This window comes from Engystomops pustulosus, chromosome 9 (genome assembly GCF_040894005.1).
Source record: "Engystomops pustulosus chromosome 9, aEngPut4.maternal, whole genome shotgun sequence".
Classification (NCBI taxonomy): domain Eukaryota; kingdom Metazoa; phylum Chordata; class Amphibia; order Anura; family Leptodactylidae; genus Engystomops; species Engystomops pustulosus.
The window spans coordinates 112,459,568-112,481,689 of record NC_092419.1 but is presented as its reverse complement, the minus strand read 5'-3'; the positions used below and the strand labels follow the sequence as shown (position 1 = coordinate 112,481,689).

Genomic DNA, 22,122 nt, shown 5'->3' with positions numbered 1-22,122 from the left:
GTATAATCCGGATGTTGATCCTTCGTGAGGCGTCTGCTATTCTTGGCTAAAAAGAGTAAAATTACTATATTTTTTAAACCCATTTTTCTGTATTCATTTCTTATTCTGGCCGCGGCTGAGACTGAATCCTCACATGGAGCAAAGCACAAAAAAAAAAAAAAATCTTTATTACACTTTAAGAGAAAAAAAATAAAACATTGACATCAAGTATTCAGGTACGAACAGTAAACTTGATTTATTAAAAACAGAAACAATTCTAATACATTTTATTTCTTCATTTTTTTATTTATTTTTTTTTTTTACACAGGTTTAAAATATAAAAATCTCCAGGTGGGAAAATTTGAACTTAATAAATTTGGGAGCCTTAAAGGAATCGGACTGATTGGGAGATAACGGAAGGAATTGGGTTTGGTTTATCACATGACCTGGACAGAATCGGCCGAGCACTCGCCACACAAAATTTTCTACAACTTTTAACTTTTTATTCTAATTATCCCCTGGACGGGAACGGCGAGGGTCCGGTGGAGGCGATCGCTCCTGCAGTCTATAGCAGAGGGAATGTTCTCGACTTGAGATCATTAAAAACCCCAAACCAGAAATGTTCTTAAAAATAATAATCTGAGGTTTTTATTTTGTTCATTACAGACTTGGAAAAAGATCGAACCATAGAAATAAAATTCCATGTAAACTTGTTCTCCTCCCCTCCCAGGATGGATATTGGTGGATTGTACGCGCTGGTGGTTACTATTATTTGTTACAATGTTTGATACGGTTGTGGGCGACCTCTTCCATCTTCAATACTTTGTTGCATCAAATTCTGAAAATTGTAGCAGGGCAATTCCATAAAATCAATGTTTCTCCATGTTTGTTAAAGATCACATGGATGTAATGTGGCCGGTGGGTGTCCGGGGGTGCATGTGGCTTGTTACATGGATGTAATGTGGCTGCCAGGGGTGCAGGTGGCTTATTACATAGATGCAATGTGGCTGCCGGGGGTCCGGGGGTGCATGTGGCTTATTACATAGATGTAATGTGGCCGGTGGGTGTCCAGGGGTGCATGTGGCTTGTTACATGGATGTAATGTGGCAGCCGGTGGTTCGGGGGTTCATGTGGCTGTTAAGGTAAACCTGCTGATAGATCAAATCCTGTCATTTCTACTTGTTCTATATTCCTAAAATCATTGTAACAGAGACTTCATTATAAGATGGCGCCGGCATCGTGATCATAATGAAAACAATTAAGGCTAAAGAATGTCAACAAGACCTCAATCCTGACGTCAATAAGCAACAGCAAGGAAGTTCTCCAATCAAGAGACGACACGAGCTGGGAATTCTCCGCCCCTTCTGCTTCTTCCATAATTTCTATATAGTTTTGTGAAACCAAATAAAGTTCTAGCAGTGCAGATGTGCCATGGCCATGATCGCATGAGTGAGATTTAAATCAGCAAATGTGTCTGAATTAATTTCTTACGATGTGCACGCATGCTTATTGATTAGAAACACGCAGCCAACGCACACTAAAAGAGGATGTCTTGAATCCTACCCTAACATTGGAGGCACCGCTGGGATTTCGCGATCAGGATGACCAGGACGCCCCCTCGTTCCAGCACCGTTTGCAGCCTCGGGGTCACCACTTCCCGACTGGGTCTGATCAGCCCACGATCACGGTAAGTTTCAGATAACATATGTTAACCTGTGACTTGCCTGTGACTCGGGGAGTGGTGATACCTGTGGCTGTAGACAGCTGGGATTGGAGGGTAAATATGTATAGCCACCTGGTGTCCTGCATCGGGGTCTGAATTGTTATATAGTTCTGTATGAGAAGTGCCTTGGCTGCTGTGTGTATGCGCTTTGCTGAGCCAGAACAGAAAGGGAGGGGGGGGACGTTCGAAGTTCATATAGAGAGGAGTATAGCGAAGCCGCAGTGAAGATCAGACATATGGCCGTTAGAATTAGGAGAAAAAGGACGGATGTCTGCACACAGACATAGGCCGCCAGAATAAGGAGAAAAAGGACGGATGTTTGCCCGCCAAACATAGGCCGCCAGAATAGGAGAACGGGTAAAGAACGGGTGTCTGGGGATTTGACAGGAATTAGGAGAAAAAGGGAGATCGTTAAGCGGGGACCTTCTGATAAACCTCTAACCGACACGCAGTGAGCTAAGTCTCTATAACTGGTGATCGGGGAGCTTGAAGGTCAGACCTTCTGATAAACCTCTAACCGACACGCAGTGAGTTAAGTCTCTATAACTGGTGATCGGGGAGCTTGAAGGTCAACCCTTAAGCCGTGAGCAGCTGCACGGTAAGGGTCTCAGACAAATTATGCTGCGGTTTCGGAATAGAAAGGACGTCCTCCCAGAGGGAACCACTGGTGCGCTAGCGATAGTTCAGTGCAAAGAAGGGAAAAATGAGGTAGACAGAAGATTGGCTTGATGTAAGTAGAGAGAAGGTTGTTGAGTCAAGTAGGATGAATTAAGTTGGACTGCAATTTGATTTAATGGAACAGGTTTGCGGTGAAATAAAAAGTAATAATGAAGGTTTGAGAGTTTTGGGATGTGTTAGAGGATCTGATGATTGTACAACTTGTAAACATGCAAACAGACTCTGAGAACCTCTAACTTTGACTGACGGACCAGGACAGAGTGACAGGGATCCTTCAGAGTGCCGTTTAAGAAAGAGACAGGCGATAAGGGACATTTCAAAGTTTTTGATGTGGAAAGAATTTGAGAAAAAGAGATTTTATTATATTTTCCTTGGAGTGAAAAATGGCCCCTGTAATCCAGACTCCACCCCTGTATCTGGTGGTTAGAGAAGATGACACGCCCTACCATTCTTCAGTGGCGGCCATCTTAAAAAACAGTTTATTTCTCAGTGGCGGCCATTTTATATTCCCTTCAAGTCCCTGAAAGTTGATTGCTGTTGGCAGCCATAAAAGCTGTTGATAATAGCTGACAATGCTTCGGGCGTCTGCTAGGGGTCTTGGAGTGTGAGAGGTTGTTTGATTATTATTAAAATTTATTGATCCCGACAATTAGAGAAAAATTACTATAAAAAGTGTTGCAATGTCTCTGGTACCTGCTTTCTGGCGTTTAAGGGGTTAACAGAAGGGTGGGGGCTGTTGGAGCTGCGTTTTGTTTTGTGAAGACATGTACATGGCCTTGACGCTGAAGTTCTCCAAAAATCTAGGGCTCTGTCTGAGCTGTGTTATCACTTTGTGTTCTGTTCTGACCTTGACGCTACAGTAAGCTGAAGTTGTTTACAGAAGGGGGCAGATCGCTGCATTTAGACTTCTCCCTGACAATCTAAAAAAGACTTGAAGGAGTTTATTTGGTTGTGGAACAAGAATACAGTATGATGTGATGTCCTCCTGTGTACCCCATGAACAGACTAAGCAAGAACAAGCCCCCCAACTGTATTACAGAGCCTATGACTGACTTTTATTCCTTTTATGACTAAAAAAAACAAAAAAAACAAAAAAAAAACAACATAAGTGTACCTGGATTTTGTTGAGATGTTAGAGTCTGGCTAGAAGTTTATAGATAGTTAAGAGAATCCTATATGTCTGGATGAGATAAAGCGGAGACGCACACGGTAATGGAAGATTCCCATGGGAACGGTTTGCAGCTTTGGGACACATGGGGAATGACCTGACAGTGTAGTGTAGTGGGTTGTTACCAAAGGTGTTAACGGACTGGAGACATCTCTACCAGATTTGCGTATACAGGGATTGATAAGATTGTGACTGAAAGCCAGAGGGAAACAGAGACCAGTTTCACAGACCACGGCAAAGTGACACTGACAACATTTCCAATAGTCTCAACCGACCGACCCAAGTGGGCGTGTTTTCGACTGTGGGGAAGAGACATTACTATAGTGAGTGGCGGAGACGCCCCCAACAGGGCAGGACAAGGGGTGGTGGTAATGGACAGGGATGTCAGCGAGAACAGTCCCCCTTCTGAACGGCCCCCCCAAACAGAGTTAGTGCCTTTCATTGTAAAACTGATGTGTGACTCTCCTCTGCTAGTCCGATGATGATTTTAGCCCATTCCCGGTCAAGGAAAAGACCCAGAAAGAACAGCTGGATACATGTAGGATGGTCTATGACCTCCAAGCTGCCAATGAGTGTACTTAAGCCCAGTGGTCCCTAGCCCAAACTGGCAGCAGTCCCTGAGAGTGACATATTATTCACTGTTATTGATTTGGCAAATGTTTTACTCTCTGTGCCCCTACATGAAGATTGCCAGGACCTATTTTCCTTTACCAGTGTAGTATTCCAGTAAACCTGATGTAGATTCCCACAAGGGGGGTAAAACTCACCCAGCCAATACCCCACGGCCCTACAGGGAGTAGACTGGCAGACTAGCCCCTTACTGGATGTTCTCCTTTTCAGTATGTGGAGGACCTACTGTTTTTGTTTGCCAGGATGCATTTATTGACCTTATGTGTTTTCTGTTCCAGAAGGGTTACAAGGTTTCCAGAGACAAACTCCGGTATTGCCAGGAGAAGGTGGTCTTCCTAGGCCACTGCTTCTCAGCCACAGGCAGACACCTGACAGAGGAAAGAAAGCTGGCAGTCCAGAATATGCCCCTGCCCTGAGGCCCTAAGCCTCTTCACATGATTCTAGGACTGGCCAGCTCCTGCAGGCCTGGGATAAGGTCTGCTGCCTCCAGCCCGATGTTGCCCCTTTCTGACTGCATTGCCTCTTCCCCATTTGCCCTTAGTCAGGAGGCAATTGATGCATTCCATAGCCTTAAGCTGGCAAATCCTGTCTGCCCCGGCCCTAGGCACATGCCACTGAACCATTTATTTTATTTTGCACTGAGTATATAAGCCACAGGTTTCTTGGCCCAGGAACGTGGTGGCCTCCCCAATGGCCCATTATTAGGCCCGGTTAGACTCAGTCGTGAGGGGAGCCCCTCATTTGTTAGTAGCTGCAGCCAGCAATCTGCTCAGCAAGGCCAGTGAGCTGATCCTAGACCCTAGATCACTCAGTTACCGTGCCAACCTCACATACCTTGCACATTGTCCTCACCCAAGTACAGCCCAAGCATCTGAGCAAAGGCCAGACAGCTCAGACTCCAGTGTGCACTCCTGATGCCCCGGGACACACTGATAAGGTGCACAGCTCTGAATCCTTCATTCTATCGCCAGTCTTCCAGGATTCAGAGAGGGGGGAGAGAAGGGTGAGTAACGCAGATGTTGAGTTTTTTCTCATAGATGGCTCCAGGTCTGCAGGAGAAGACAGACGGTTCTACACTGGATATACAGTGGTCAGTGGTGCACATGAGGTAGTACAAGCAGAACCACTCCCTCCACACAGGTCAGCGCAGGAGGTGAAGTGACGGCACTCAGGGAAGCGCTACAGCTGGTGTAAGGTAAAAGGGGCGAACATCTATACTCAAGGTATAGTTCTGGGGTCTAAACACGACTATGAACCCATATGGAAGGCTAGAGATTTCCTCACCTCTGCAGGGAACCCCTTTAAGCATGGCACGCTGGTTAAAGAGCTCATGGATGCTCTCTTACTTTCACAAGAGGTGGGGATAATAAAAGTAAAAGCACACACAATTTGGTAACTCCACAAGCCAAGGGCAAGTATGTGGCCGACGGGATGGCGAAGGCAGCTGTACAGATGGAGCCCGGAGACTGTCCTGAAGTCTCAGCGGTGAGTTCTGAGCTAAAAGTTTGATCCACAGGTGTTCCAGTCCCTGGTGGCCCGAGTGTCATCAGAAGTGAAGGGAGTGTGGAGGAAAGCTGGAGCCCAGATGCCGATGGGACCTGGATGCTGGGAGAGAGGGTGTGCCTGGCCGGAGCCCTGCACCCGACAGTAAGTCAAGTAGCCCACGGACACACACACATATCCAAAATGGCCATGCTAGTGCTCATAAACTACCAGTGGTTTGCCCCGGGTATTACTACCCCTGTCACTAGACTAGTGAAAGCCTGTATAGTCTGTGCCCACCACAGCCCGGGTAAGGTGGAAAAGACCCCACAGAAGGTGACACCTAAGCTGCTGTATCCCTTCCAGAGACTGCAGATGGATTTTATCCAGCTATCAAAAAGTGGTACATAGGAGTACGTGCCTGTGTGCATTGATCTCTTTCCAGGGTGGCCAGAAGCTTCTCCCATGACCAAGGCTACTGCCAGAGCTGAGGTAAAGAAGGTGGTGAGTGAGATTTTTCTGCAGGTTTGGACTTCCAGAGACCATAGAGTCCGGTCGCAGAACCCACTTCACTGGACAGGTAAAGACCTGAAACCTTGTCCCTCCTGGGTGTAGAACAGGCCCTGCACACCCCATACCCTTCCCAAGTTGGTGGTGCGTTTGAGATACTTTAAACAGCACTCTTAAGTTAGAGATCCGGGAGGCCATGGAAGAAACAGGGAAACCATGGTGCGAGTGCTTTCCTGCTGCCCACCATTCAGTTAGGACCACACCCAACAGAAATATGGGATTGTCCCCCTTTGAAGTACTTTTTGGCTGTGCACCCAGACTAGGCCCCTACTTCCCACAGACCCTATAGCTGATGGCAGGAAACCCGGTGGAACATGCCACACAGTTGAGCCAGGCCTTGGAAAAGGTCGGCAAAAGTGTTTCTGATTCCTTTTTCAGATGCAGACAGAGACCTCAGGACGCATAACCTGAAGCCTGGAGACTACGTGGTGGTAAAGAGACACCAGGGAGAGAGTCTGGAGCCTTGCTACGACGGTCCTTTCCAAGTCCTGCTGACCAGTGCCACGTCTGAAGCTAGAGGGAAGTCAGCACGCTTCCACGCTTTTTATTGCAAACTTACTTTTTGCTAGCTGGTCTCTTCTGACTGACTGTATGCTCAGGGACACCCCAACCATGACTATCACTGTATCTATAGGGGTGACCAGGATGCCCCCAGGGTAGGAGACTTTACCTACGGTTGGTGCAACAAGACAATGACCTTCTATAACACTGACAGCACAGGTAACCCTGTATAGCAGTGTCTGATGTGTACAGGATTTGGGGGGATAGGAGAGTTAGGTTAGGCCTAGAGGCTGGGAAGGTGAGTGTACGGTGATAAGACTTGTGCATTCCTTCCTCGTGATCCCCAGGGATAAGGTTGATCAGACACATAAGAAAAGGTAGAGAATCCCAAAGGATTCTGGAGGTCTGAGAGAAGCACCTAGATGACAACGTTTATACAGATACGGTGGGAGCACCAAGGGGGGTCCCAGATGAGTACAAGGCCCACAATCAGATATGGACAGGTATTCCCCATGACAGATCATTATTCCCCAGATAGCTATGAGCAAAGAGGTTTGTTGGGTTAACTGTTTTTATTGTAATCAACAGAGATTTGTGAATTATATCCGAGATGCTTTCCGAGAACCGCATGATTTTGGACATGACCCTTGCTGAGAAGGGAGGAGTCTGTAAGATGATGGGAGTGACTTGTTGCATGTACATCCCGGATGACATCGCCCCCTATGGATCGATTACCCATGCTCTTGAAAAGATTGAAGGACTGTCCAGGGAACCCAAGAGAAACTCGGAAGTGGACGCTATATCCTTCACTTTGTAGTTGGGGGATTGGAAGGGTTTCCTTTAAGTGCGGATGATATTGGGGATTGTGATTTTGCTCTTGTCACTTATTGCGTGTTATGTGGCCCCCCTCATCAAGTCCACCAAGTATCATGGGTATCAGTAGTTAGACAAGCCAAAGACCCCCTTACTCAAGTTACCTAAATTTGCATAATGAAGAGATCCCTCAAAGATCAACCACCCCTGAAACATATCAAGCAGCCCCTGGAGTAGGGAGAGGTAGAGTAGAGATTTGATTCCCATATGTGAAAGTCCACTAAATGGGGGCACACCCAACAGGGGTCTGCTGTCATCCAACTGGTGAAGAGGAGAACGAAGCACATAAGGGCAGATCTATAGGTCCTTCTAGACTAAGAGTAGCCGAGAGAAATTCCAGGATTTAGGGGGGACTGTTAAGGTAAACCTGCTGATAGATCAAATCCTGTCATTTCTACTTGTTCTATATTCCTAAAATCATTGTAACAGAGACTTCATTATAAGATGGCGCCGGCATCGTGATCATAATGAAAACAATTAAGGCTAAAGAATGTCAACAAGACCTCAATCCTGACGTCAATAAGCAACAGCAAGGAAGTTCTCCAATCAAGAGACGACACGAGCTGGGAATTCTCCGCCCCTTCTGCTTCTTCCATAATTTCTATATAGTTTTGTGAAACCAAATAAAGTTCTAGCAGTGCAGATGTGCCATGGCCATGATCGCATGAGTGAGATTTAAATCAGCAAATGTGTCTGAATTAATTTCTTACGATGTGCACGCATGCTTATTGATTAGAAACACGCAGCCAACGCACACTAAAAGAGGATGTCTTGAATCCTACCCTAACATGGCTTGTTACATGGATGTAATGTGGCAGCCGGTGGTTCGGGGGTTCATGTGGCTTGTTACATGGATGTAATGTGGCTGCCGGGGGTCCGGGGGTGCATGTGGCTTATTACATAGATGTAATGTGGGAGTCCGGGGATGCATGTGGCTTGTTACATAGATGTAATGTGGCCGGTGGGAGTCCAGGGGTGCATGTGGCTTGTTACATGGATGTAATGCGGCAGCCGGTGGTTCAGGGGTGCATGTGGCTTGTTACATGGATGTTATGTGGCCGCCAGGGGTGCAGGTGGCTTATTACATAGATGTAATGTGGCCGCCGGAGGTCCGGGGGTGCATGTGCCTTATTACATAGATGTAATGTGGGTGTCCGGGGGTGCATGTGGCTTGTTACATGGATGTAATGTGGCAGCCGGTGGTTCGGTGGTGCATGTGGCTTGTTACATGGATGTTATGTGGCCGCCAGGGGTGCAGGTGGCTTATTACATAGATGTAATGTGGCCGCCGGGGGTCCGGGGGTGCATGCGGCTTATTACATAGATGTAATGTGGGTGTCCGGGGGTGCATGTGGCTTGTTACATGGATGTAATGTGGCAGCCAGTGGTCCGGGGGTGCATGTGGCTTATGACATGGATGTGGAACAGATGCAGACACTTGTTGTCCCTTTGCCTTTATTAGAGAGGAGCCGATGCTACTGGACATGGAAATGCTCTCCGGACTGGGAACCATTAAGAACCAGTGGGGTGAGCACAATCACCGGCACATGAGAAAATACAAAAAAATGTCCTTTAAAAAACACACAAGATAAGTTAGCACCATAATCAGCACGTGAATAAAAATCTGGGCTCGTCACATACACAGTGGAGGCCGCGTGCGGAGCTTCCACGACGCCATTCAGCTTTCAGTTTTTTTTTTTCTTTAATAAAAATTTTAAGTCATATCTACATGTTGAATGAATACAAGAAAAGATCCATGCATTATATCTGGTAGCATTAGTGGAGATAGTGGCAGAGGGCACCCACTTTTTGCCAGGGGGCGCAGTCAGTGGGTTTAAAAAGAAAAACAAAAAAATATAGCACCACAGGGAAAAAAACTGAACAACATAGCACCTATCACCCTCCCTCCCTCCGTGACGAGGCGACACGGAGGAATAATACTGTACATAGCGGAGACCCCCGAGCTGTCACCTCTCATGGGAGTCGCTCTACAGTTTGTGTTCTTATCAATTACAAAAATATAACATTCTGTACAGTGAGAGTCGGGCAGGAGAAGGACTCCCAGGGTCTTAGTCATGACTGATGCTACGAGGATGAGAATACACATGGCGCCGATGCTCCTCAGGTGAGCAGGGACCTGCAGTTACATAGATGGACATGATCCTTGGGATCCCGACTATGCAAATACACCCCAGGGTCTATCTTTTGGGATGTGGTTGCTCTTCTGGGATGCACAGGATCAAAATAACTAAGATCCTTGGGGTACGGCAGTGGGGGTAACGTTCAGGCCATGAAAGATTTAATCTCTCTGACAATGTAAATATGCCCTGGGGTCTTTGTTTTGGGGTTTATTTGTTGGGATGAAGTTTAGTTGCTTCTCTGGGATGCAGAGAATCTCGTAGCATCCTAATAACTTAGATTCTTGGGGTACGGCAGAGGGGGTAACGTTCAGGCCATGACATATTTTAACTCTCTGACCATGTAAATATGCCCTGGGGTCTTTGTTTTGGGGTGCAGAGAATCTCATAGCACCCTAATAACTTAGATTCTTGGGGTACGGCAGAGGGGGTAACGTTCAGGCCATGACATATTTTAACTCTCTGACCATGTAAATACGCCCTGGGGTCTTTGTTTTGGGGTGCAGAGAATCTCATAGCACCCTAATAACTTAGATTCTTGGGGTACGGCAGAGGGGGTAACATTCAGGCCATGACATATTTTAACTCTCTGACCATGTAAATATGCCCTGGGGTCTTTGTTTTGGGGTGCAGAGAATCTCATAGCACCCTAATAACTTAGATTCTTGGGGTACGGCAGAGGGGGTAACATTCAGGCCATGACATATTTTAACTCTCTGACCATGTAAATAGGCCCTGGGGTCTTTGTTTTAGGGTTTCTTTGTTGGGATGAAGTTTGGTTGATTTCGTAGCTTCCTAATAACAAACATTATTGGGGTCCCGCAATGGGGGCAACGTTCAGTCCGTTAAATAGGCTGAGCACACAGTCCCATATGAACAAGCCCCTCGGGTGCTGGGAGTTATTCAACAACTCAGAAACAACATTTGCATAAAGTGCAAATCTCCTACAACTATTTTTTGGCCTCTAACATTGACCCTAAACTGCATTTATAGAAAAAGGATGGAGATAAGAAACACAGGGCGTACCACACGATGTCAACTGAAATCTGTGTTTATAAAAAATGCACCTTGTAGAAACCCGAATTTGCAGCAGGTCACATGCAGGGGTTAAAGCTGAGGGTAAAGGCAACTTGTTTTTTATCTTAAAAAAAAAACAAAACAAAACAAAATAACAATAATATACAATACAAATAATTACATACAAAAATATAAGCACCTTTAATACGAAGGGACAAGCGGGCACCTCATGCCCAGTGACGATGGCTTCATCAGAAGGAGGGTCGCCCGTTCCGGTCCAGACTGGAATAGTATATTCAAGCATCTCCGTCACGTGTAGCGTCGGCTGTGAGACCCATCGGTCACATGATGCTGTTTAGGTCATGTGATCCCAAGGCTGTGGGGTAGCGAGTGGTTTTCTTCTGTGTCTAATACGTTGGTGGTCCGGGCGGATTGAGGGGGCTCGGGCCTTCCCTGTCCCAGCTGGAGAACGTGCACGTGAGACAAGTAACAGGCGGCTGTGACCATGAGGTTTCAAGGTTGCACATTTGGAGACTCGGCTTCTGTTATGCTATTGGCCTTTTTTTCTCAAAAAAAAAAGTGTATTTACGTATATTTATCTTTTTTAAAAATGTTTTTATTCTTATTTTTCGCAGTTTTTTTTAGCCTAGGAAACACACTGGTCCCACTTCAAAGCCAAATTTTTGTGCTGGGTCTCCAAAGTCATTGAACATTAGGTCCACTATGGGGGCTTGCTCCACTTTGGGGGTGTTCAGCTCCAGGATGGTCTTCTGGTAGCCTTTCTTAGACTGAAGAGGGGGAGAAAAAGAGCAAGTCAGAAGTCACTCTGGTATATGGAGGAGATTACTTTACCAAACACATCCAGCCCCCATTCACATTAGATTAGGTTTTGGAGGGTTGGCAGGTCAGTGCAGGAGGGGTAGGGATGGAATGTATCTGCAAATGGGAGATCTGCTCACCACCCTCTCCTCCTCTGCCCAGCCTCCCCCCTCCTCCTGTGCGCAGCATCCAACCTTACCCCTCCTCCTCTGCGTAGCCTTTCCTCTTCCACAAGTTTGGGGGGAGCAGTTTCTCCCTCTCTAGTACATTTGGGGGGAGAAGTTCCTCCCTCTCCAGTGCATGGGGGGGGGGGGGGGGGCGGGACAGTTCCTCCCTCTATTGTAGATTTGGGGGGAGCAGTTTCTCCCTCTCTAGTACATTTGGGGGAGCAGTTTCTCCCTCTCTAGTACATTTGGGGGGGGGGAGCAGTTTCTCCCTCTCTAGCACATTTGGGGGGGAGCAGTTTCTCCCTCTCTAGTACATTTGTGGGGGGGGGGGAGCAGTTTCTCCCTCTCTAGTACATTTGGGGGGGGAGCAGTTTCTCCCTCTCTAGTACATTTGGGGGGGGGGGGATGAAGCAGTTTCTCCCTCTCTAGTACATTTGGGGGGGGGAGCAGTTCCTACCTCTCTAGTACATTTGGGGGGAGCAGTTTCTCCCTCTCTAGTACATTGGGGGGGGGGGGGGGAAGCAGTTTCTCCCTCTCTAGTGAATTGGGGGTGGGGGGAACAGTTCCTCCCTCTCTAGTGAATTGGGGGGGGGGGGGAGCAGTTTCTCCCTCTCTAGTACATTGGGGGAGGGGGGCGCAGTTCTACCTTCCCTAGTACATTTGGGGGGGGGGGGCAGTTTCTCCCTCTCTAGTACATTGGGGGAGGGGGGGGCACAGTTCCACCTTCCCTAGTACATTTGGGGGAGCAGTTTCTCCCTCTCTAGTACATTTGGGTGGGGGGGGAACAGTTTCTCCTTCTCTAGTACATTTGGGGGGGGGGACAGTTTCTCCCTCTCTCGTACATTGGGGGAGGGGGGCGCAGTTCCACCCTCTCTAGTACATTGGGGGAGGGGGGGCGCAGTTCCACCTTCCCTAGTACATTTGGGGGAGCAGTTTCTCCCTCTCTAGTACATTGGGGGAGGGGGGGGGCGCAGTTCCACCTTCCCTAGTACATTTGGGGCAACACTTCCTCCCTTTCTTGTACATTTGGGATGAGCAGTTCCTCCCTCTCCCCTCCTTTCCCGGTAATCGGGATGATAAGCAATATGGCTCCTAGTCCTAGTCTTGTAGGATTTGGAGTCTTGTGGGATGACTGGCTTGTGATGTTGTTGGCTTGTTGATTTATTATAAGATGATGTGATTGAATTTTCCGCTGCATTTTACTGGATGCATAACACAGAATATTCCTGAACAGTCGCTATTGTAACAAAGCCCCAGCAATCGATAGGACGGGGTCTCTCCTCTATTATCCCATTAGCTGTGATGTTACTGGAAGTGACTGGTGGTGGATCTCTTGTCTCTTCCACCTCACAATCAGGATCCATATTAATCAGATAACGGGTCGAGCCGTCTCGGCCTCTCCTATTGATGAGCAGGTTTTGTGTGTGTCACATCTAATCCTCGTCTCGTGTACCGCAGCCTGCGGAGCAATGCGGACTTACTGCGCATCCGTCCATGAGGGCCTGGATGTAGGGGTTGTTGTCATGGGACATCTCCTCGTCATTGGACCCCAGGAAGCGGATGGCCTTGTCGTGGCTGTTGGTGGTGGCATCGTGCCAGGCCACGGACTGGTGGCAGCTGTAGGTGATGTTCTGTCTAGCGGAGGCGCTGAGGAGCTTCAGGAAGGTCATCTGCACCACACCGACCGGGTTCCCTTCAGCATCCACATAGGACAACTAAGAAGAATCAGACACATCTCCAGGGTAAATACTGACCACCACCTAACGGCAACCGCTGGGCAACACATCAATGGGATTTTACAAAACAGCACCCATCCTGCCGCTTCCCATAGAGGAGGTCCTTTAGGCCGGGTGTAGCCATCACGGGGCCAGGTCATGTACGGGTCTTAGGTGACAGGTTTTACACGGGGCAGTGAGGGGGTCCTACCCCATGTAGCCCCCTGTCTGACCTCTCAGACACCATTGGGGAGATTTATCAGAAGTCTGAAATAAAATTGTTCTAGTTGCCCATGAAGACCAATCAGAGCTCAGCTTTCATTTTCCCACATCTTAATAAAATGAAAGCTGAGCTCTGATTGGTTTCCAATGATTTACCTTAGAGCCTGCAGGTCCTGCATCATCATGAGAGTTACCGTACAAACCGTTGTGCCAGGTCCTTCCGCCTGAGGAGTAAGAGGACTGGAGTGGCAGCATGCAGGCCCAGCGGACCCCAGGTGGTGTAAGCCATGCGCCGCTGCCCCGTTACATGCGCGCTGGTAGCGGTTTCTATGCAGAAAGTTCTCAGGGGGAGACATCAGCAGCACAAAACACAGCGGTGGCCAGAGAGACGCGGTGAAGTTACCACAACATGGAGCCGGTGTCAGCGACAGCCGCTAACCTGTCTACTACAGAGCGGCCGAGCTGCATTGAGCACCTATGATATGGGGGGCGACTCCATGACTACACATCCAGGACCACCGCCGCATTGCTCTGTGCATGACGGAGAACTGCTGTGTAATATGTGATGGACAGGTCAGAGCTCCTACACTGCACACAGCCAGAACTGCAATCCACACAGCCTGGAGTGCTGCTCACTGCTCATGGACTACAGCTCTGGATGTGAATGGAGCATAACATACAAGGTAAAGGGAACCTGTCAGCAGGTGACCATACAGATTAGAGCCAGTGCTAGGTACACACCTCTCCAGAGACACTACAAAGAACTGGCTGCAGTCTATATAGTCATAGCTGCCGTCAGGATCCCTTTAAGATCGGCTGCAGGAAGATTCTCCACATTATATGTAGATTTGACCTGGAATTTTTTACCACTGGTTGATAGGTCCATCCTGATGCTGTAGTCATGGAGAGGTCATAGGTGCCCAGAAGAGGGGGTGCAGCGGATGTTCCTGGGCCTGGAAGCTGCGTCGGCACCATGCACTCCCAGAGGAAACCAAGTGTCTTTAAGGTGGACACAACCCCAGGTACTGGCTCTTCCCACATCTGGGGGCTTGATGTTGGGGTCTTCATTAGGGACATAATGGGGCACATTTACTAAGGGTCCGCGATTCTGTCAGGTTTACCGACATTTTACCGTTTTGTCCGTTTTGCCCCAGGTTTATGGCGCACGCGATCGGATTCTGGTGCATCGGCGCCGTCTTGCAGGCGGCAGAAATCGGGGGGGCATAGCCGTCGGACAACCCGACTGATTCGAAAAAAATGCAGAATTTAAAAACAAAATTGTGTCGCAAGATCAAGCACTTGCATGTACCAGGAAGAAGAAGGTGAACTCCGGCGGATCTCAGCGGGGGAAGCGACACATGCAGGATATTGGATGCATGATCTTAGTGAATCGCGGCAGACCCGAATCCTCGTCGGACAACACACAGCGGGGATTGCGACAGGACCGGGTAAGTAAATCTGCCCCATGTGACAGGGTACAGAACGGTTCTGGGGACTGGTAACAGGATGGTCCCAGGTGACTTGGCAGAGGACAGTGTCTGTACTGTGCCCCCCGTGGCACGTTCCACCTTAGACAGATGTTGTTGTGCTGCGGCGCTGGCCCATGCCCGCTGTTAGTGCCATGCAGAGTGCGGGGCCCCCTGGCGCTGGGGCGGCCCGGTTAGCCACTTACCATAGAGCCCCGCTTGTAATGACTATACCATGTACCAGGCAGCTCTTTGGGCCATCGAGCCAATTTACTCTGTAAAATACGACACGAGTTACAGACACTAAAGGCTGAGTCTTACCAGTTTACCGCGCTTGAATTCACTGAACCACGAGCCTGGGTTCTCTTTGGGCCAGGACGTAATTCTAGCCTATATAGTGAGATGGAAAGGATAGGAAGAAACACAGTTATAAGGGTAGATCGTCACTACTGCCCCTGACAGGGGCAACTATGCAGCGCTGAGAAGATCTTATGTGATGTATACACAACCTCCCAGGGACTAAGTGCTGTACAGCAGCCACTAAGAGCAGAAGGGAAAAGCTGCAGAGCAGCTGAATGCACAGAGCTAAGAGAACAGCAGTGTGAGGACACGCCCTCAGTATAATACATAGCACTGGCTGCAGAGAGCACAGAGCACAGCAGTGTGAGGTCTGATTACACATCTCTCCAGGGGCAATACATAACACTGGCTGCAGAGAGCACAGAGCACAGCAGTGTGAGGTCTGATTACACATCTCTCCAGGGACAATACATAACACTGGCTGCAGACAGCACAGAGCACAGCAGTGTGAGGTCTGATTACACATCTCTCCAGGGACAATACATAACACTGGCTGCAGAGAGCACAGAGCACAGCAGTGTGAGGTCTGATTACACATCTCTCCAGGGACAATACATAACACTGGCTGCAGAGAGCACAGAGCACAGCAGTGTGAGGTCTGATTACACATCTCTCCAGGGACAATACATAACACTGGCTGCAGAGAGCACAGAGCACAGCAGTGTGAGGTATGATTACACATCTCTCCAGGGACAATACATAACACTGGCTGCAGAGAGCACAGAGCACAGCAGTGTGAGGTCTGATTACACATCTCTCCAGGGACAATACATAACACTGGCTGCAGAGAGCACAGAGCACAGCAGTGTGAGGTCTGATTACACATCTCTCCAGGGACGATACATAACACTGGCTGCAGAGAGCACAGGGCACAGCAGTGTGAGGTCTGATTACACATCTCTCCAGGGACAATACATAACACTGGCTGCAGAGAGCACAGAGCACAGCAGTGTGAGGTCTGATTACACATCTCTCCAGGGACAATACATAACACTGGCTGCAGAGAGCACAGCAGTGTGAGGTCTGATTACACATCTCTCCAGGGATAATACATAACACTGGATGCAGAGAGCACAGAGCACAGCAGTGTGAGGTCTGATTACACATCTCTCCAGGGATAATACATAACACTGGCTGCAGAGAGCACAGAGCACAGCAGTGTGACGTCTGATTACACATCTCTCCAGGGACAATACATAACACTGGCTGCAGAGAGCACAGAGCACAGCAGTGTGAGGTCTGATTACACATCTCTCCAGGGACAATACATAACACTGGCTGCAGAGAGCACAGAGCACAGCAGTGTGAGGTCTGATTACACATCTCTCCAGGGACAATACATAACACTGGCTGCAGAGAGCACAGAGCACAGCAGTGTGAGGTCTGATTACACATCTCTCCAGGGACAATACATAACACTGGCTGCAGAGAGCACAGAGCACAGCAGTGTGAGGTCTGATTACACATCTCTCCAGGGACAATACATAACACTGGCTGCAGAGAGCACAGAGCACAGCAGTGTGAGGTCTGATTACACATCTCTCCAGGGACAATACATAACAGTGGCCGGCACCGTCAGGGGCTTAAGCACAGATACATTTCTCCTGAAGGCGCTAAACCTTCTGTTCTCAGCCACTAAAACCCTATCAATAACCTGGAACAGACATAAAAGAGGAGCCTAATGCTGCAGTAATTCTTACATCTGACGACTGCAGACTATTACTCCCTGCCCATCAATACATCGCTCCAGGCAGAACAGGGTCACTCAGAGTCTTCTCCAAAAGTTCACGCAAACTTCTCTCACTAGTTGTGAGCACTGAGCCAACTAGGCCGCAAGGTGCTAAACCGACTCTACGGTAGAAGATACTACAAGTCTGGGTGACGAAGAGTAAGGGGTTAACGCCATGTGTCCGTCTATGGGGGGATTACTACACAGAAACCGCTTCCTATGGGGTCTGTACACATGGACCAGTATCAGGAGCGAGGACCCATGTGTGTGATACAGCCCCCAGCCCCGGTCATGGAAGGATTGAGCGATATTAACCCATCGCAGACTGTCCGAGTGATTATCAGATTTCCAGCCCCCCCACCACTTACTCCTTCAGACTTCTTGTCGGGGAATATGCAGGACTCTCCTCCCGCCGTGAAATTGCAGTAAACCTTGAAGGAGTCGCGGGAGCAGCCCTGGTTGGGGTCAATCCAATATTCACCTAGAAGGAGGAGACAAGGAAGCAGGATGAGCGTGGGAACGGCACATTCCCCATTATTTATGATTCCCGGCCCCGAGTCCTGAAGACAGATGATAATACCCCGGGGCACCTGGGGTCAGCGACCTCTGCAATGGGGTGACCTGCTGAGACCAGTCCCCAGGAAAACTAGGAGAAATCAAGTGTAAGATAAAACACTACTTATGTTGTTTGTAGCAGCAGGACTGTGAAAATGGATTCTACTTATCACTGCTCTGAATAACCGCTGCATTATTCCAACAGAAATAAGGGTGCAGCAGTGTGAGGACACACCCCTAGTACAGTTCTGGAATATAAATCCACGTATCACAGTCCTGCTGCTACTAACATACACAACAGTCTGATTACACATCTCTCCAGGTACAATACATAACACTGGCTGCAGAGAGCACAGCAGTGTGAGGAATGATTACACATCTCTCCAGGGACAGTATATAACACTGGCTGCAGAGAGCACAGAGCACAGCAGTGTGAGGTCTGATTACACATCTCTCCAGGGACAATACATAACACTGACTGCAGAGAGCACAGAGCACAGCAGTGTGAGGTCTGATTACACATCTCTCCAGGGACAATACATAACACTGACTGCAGAGAGCACAGAGCACAGCAGTGTGAGGTCTGATTACACATCTCTCCAGGGACAATACATAACACTGACTGCAGAGAGCACAGAGCACAGCAGTGTAAGGTATGATTACACGTCTCTCCAGGGACAATACATAACACTGGCTGCAGAGAGCACAGAGCACAGCAGTGTGAGGACACGCTCCCACTGCACTTGGAGAAGCTACAACCCTGAATTATACTACAGAGATAGGGGAGGATGCCACAGGGTAAAATTCTATAATGTATTTAGTGTCTGGTGTTTGCAGAGAACATGTTCCTTCTGTCCCTCCTTTGATGATCTGCCGCTATCTAGTAACACTTTCCAGGTCAGACTCTCCTGGTAGGTACACGTGAACATCAGAGGTCGCAAGAAACATCCTTCTAATTATTGTCAGGACCAGAGCGCGGCCTGTAATCAGTCATCGGATAACGAGATTTCAGGGAATGGTGTAGGAGAGAATCCAGGACCTGCATGGAGCTGAGGCTTCATACTGTGTATAGGGCAATAGCCAGGGAGATGCACACACGAGGTCCAGGGCTGCACTACCCCGTATCAGCGGACAATCACTATGTACTTACCATCTGCAAAGTCAGGGTGACAAAGCTGTAAGTCCTTGCAGGTTCTGGCCGGGTTTCCCTTTGTGCCCAATGGGTGTTTCATCTGTTCTATTTCCAGTTTAAGCGAGTTAAGAGAACCAAAGATTTCCTCCATGCCGTCAGCATAGTCCATGTAGTTGTTATCTGCATTCCCTTCATCCACCACCTGGCTGGCATCGATGCTACGCTTGGTCCTCTTGGAGGACTGGACTGGCAGTGGTTGGATGACTTCACCTGGAGGACCCTGGAATGGAAAGCACAAGTCGTAACATCTTCTCTATGAAGAGCCGCTAGATTTGGTTCTAGAAAGGAAAGCTGCACTTACAGGAGGACCTGGTGGGCCGGGAATACCAGTTTCTCCCTTTGGACCAGTTGGACCCTGGAAGAGAGTATAGATATGGTAAGACATGCAGAACACAATGGGACAAGGTCATGGGACAGGTAGGCCTGCACTTACTGAAGATCCTTTAGCACCTTTAGGTCCGGGACCACCCTGAAAGAGAAATCACACTTTGTATGTACACCTTTCCAGAGCAGCAATGAAGCTTTGGGCCTCAGGACGGGCACTACATCAATCTACTGGCAGCAGAGAGGTCCTGACGCCATCTTATACAGGATCTTTCCAGACCAGCAATGAAGCCTTGGGCCTCAGGACGGCTCTAGATCCATCTACTGGCAGTAGAGGTCCTGACGCCATCTTATACAGGATCTTTCCAGACCAGCAATGAAGCCTTGGGCCTCAGGACGGCTCTAGATCAATCTACTGGCAGTAGAGGTCCTGACGCCATCTTATACAGGATCTTTCCAGACCAGCAATGAAGCCTTGGGCCTCAGGACGGCTCTAGATCCATCTACTGGCAGTAGAGGTCCTGACGCCATCTTATACAGGATCTTTCCAGACCAGCAATGAAGCCTTGGGCCTCAGGACGGCTCTAGATCCATCTACTGGCAGTAGAGGTCCTGACGCCATCTTATACAGGATCTTTCCAGACCAGCAATGAAGCCTTGGGCCTCAGGACGGCTCTAGATCCATCTACTGGCAGTAGAGGTCCTGACGCCATCTTATACAGGATGAAAATGATAGCTGAATACATACTGGCAATCCAGGGGGGCCGGGGGGACCAACAGGACCGGACGGGCCAAGGATACCCTGCAAGAGAAGAGATCCATCACTGAGGAGTGCGCACCATCGTCTGCTCATATCAGGATCCTCTTGGTGGTGACGGATCGCAGCTCTGCCTCTTCTAGAACTTGTAACCCCCAGCTAATGTTTGGGTCATGCTGCACGGATATCATTCCTGACGCCGCTGAATCATTTGTCGGGAAGTTCAGGATGTTTTACCTGTTCTCCTTTGGATCCTTGAGAACCTTGAGGACCTGGAAGACCACGATCTCCCTTTTCACCTTGTTCTCCTGGAGGCCCGATCAGACCGATCAATCCAGGATGACCCTACGATGGGAAGGTCGTCATGTATGAAATCTTCTTCAATAACTCAGGGCAATCGCACATCAAAAGAAGCAATTTCCTAAGTCGGTTTCAATCTCTGATCTGCCTAAGCTCAACGAGCAGCATTTTATCATCTGCTTTACTGCAGCCACAAGGCCATAGCCTGCAGCCAAATTATCTATATACAGAGAGGGGGAGGAGATAAGCTGTGACATCATCTATTATCAGTAGTGATGTAATGATGGGTCAGTGTTATCTATATAGAGGTCATTGTACAGGGAGGGGGGAGATAAGCTGTGACATCATCTATTGTCAGTAGTGATGTAATGATGGGTCAGTGTTATCTATATAGGGGTCATTATACAGGAGGGGGAGGGTATAAGCTGTGACATCATCTATTGTCAGTAGTGATGTAATGATGGGTCATTGTCATATATATAGAGGCCATTGTACAGGGAGGGGGAGGAGATAAGCAGTGACATCATCTATTGTCAGTAGTGATGTAATGATGGGTCAGTGTTATCTATATAGAGGGCATTGTACAGGGAGGGGGAGGAGATAAGCTGTGACATCATCTATTGTCAGTAGTGATGTAATGATGGGTCAGTGTTATCTATATAGAGGTCCTTGTACAGGGAGGGGGAGGAGATAAGCTGTGACATCATCTATTGTCAGTAGTGATATAATGATGGGTCAGTGTTATCTATATAGAGGGCATTGTACAGGGAGGGGGGAGGAGATAAGCTGTGACATCATCTATTGTCAGTAGTGATATAATGATGGGTCAGTGTTATCTATATAGAGGGCATTGTACAGGGAGGGGGAGGAGATAAGCTGTGACATCATCTATTGTCAGTAGTGATGTAATGATGGGTCAGTGTTATCTATATAGAGGTCCTTGTACAGGGAGGGGGAGGAGATAAGCTGTGACATTATCTATTGTCAGTAGTGATGTAATGATGGGTCAGTGTTATCTGTATAGAGGTCATTGTACAGGGAGGGGGAGGAGATAAGCTGTGACATTATCTATTGTCAGTAGTGATGTAATGATGGGTCAGTGTTATCTATATAGAGGTCATTGTACAGGGAGGAGATAAGCTGTGACATCATCTATTATCAGTAGTAATGTAATGATGGGTCAGTGTTATCTATATAGAGGTCATTGTACAGGGAGGGGGAGGAGATAAGCTGTGACATCATCTATTGTCAGTAGTGATGTAATGATGGGTCAGTGTTATCTATATAGAGGTCATTGTACAGGGAGGGGGAGGAGATACGCTGTGACATCATCTATTGTCAGTAGTGATGTAATGATGGGTCAGTGTTATCTATATAGAGGTCATTGTACAGGGAGGAGGAGGAGATAAGCTGTGACATCATCTATTGTCAGTAGTGATGTAATGATGGGTCAGTGGTATCTATATAGAGGTCATTGTACAGGGAGGGGGAGGAGATAAGCTGTGACATCATCTATTATCAGTAGTAATGTAATGATGGGTCAGTGTTATCTATATAGAGGTCATTGTACAGGGAGGGGGAGGAGATAAGCTGTGACATCATCTATTGTCAGTAGTGATGTAATGATGGGTCAGTGTTCTCTATATAGAGGACATTGTACAGGGAGGTGGGAGGAGATAAGCTGTGACATCATCTATTATCAGTAGTGATGTAATGATGGGTCAGTGTTATCTATATAGAGGTCATTGTACAGGGAG

At 48.1% G+C, this 22,122-nt stretch overlaps 1 protein-coding gene across 7 annotated transcripts in view; it reads right to left on the bottom strand.

The window, feature by feature from the left end:
• Positions 1 to 210: 210 nt before the first annotated feature.
• The window catches only part of LOC140078023 (collagen alpha-1(V) chain-like), a 347,730-nt gene continuing 325,818 nt past the window's right edge, over positions 211 to 22,122 (bottom strand). For 5 of the 7 annotated variants that reach the window (XM_072125797.1, XM_072125796.1, XM_072125798.1 and 2 more), the window contains 9 exons: positions 20,303 to 20,410; positions 20,057 to 20,110; positions 19,418 to 19,453; positions 19,286 to 19,339; positions 18,943 to 19,204; positions 17,606 to 17,718; positions 15,470 to 15,538; positions 13,227 to 13,460; positions 9,260 to 11,547 (listed from right to left, as the gene is read on the bottom strand). In XM_072125797.1, coding sequence (XP_071981898.1) covers positions 11,401 to 11,547; positions 13,227 to 13,460; positions 15,470 to 15,538; positions 17,606 to 17,718; positions 18,943 to 19,204; positions 19,286 to 19,339; positions 19,418 to 19,453; positions 20,057 to 20,110; positions 20,303 to 20,410 — 1,077 coding nt within the window. In that variant the 3' untranslated portion in view covers positions 9,260 to 11,400. Of the gene's footprint in view, positions 9,107 to 9,259; positions 11,548 to 13,226; positions 13,461 to 15,354; positions 15,424 to 15,469; positions 15,539 to 17,605; positions 17,719 to 18,942; positions 19,205 to 19,285; positions 19,340 to 19,417; positions 19,454 to 20,056; positions 20,111 to 20,302; positions 20,411 to 22,122 lie in introns of those variants that run through there. The other 2 variants (XR_011849878.1, XM_072125794.1) reach the window with 2 other exon arrangements.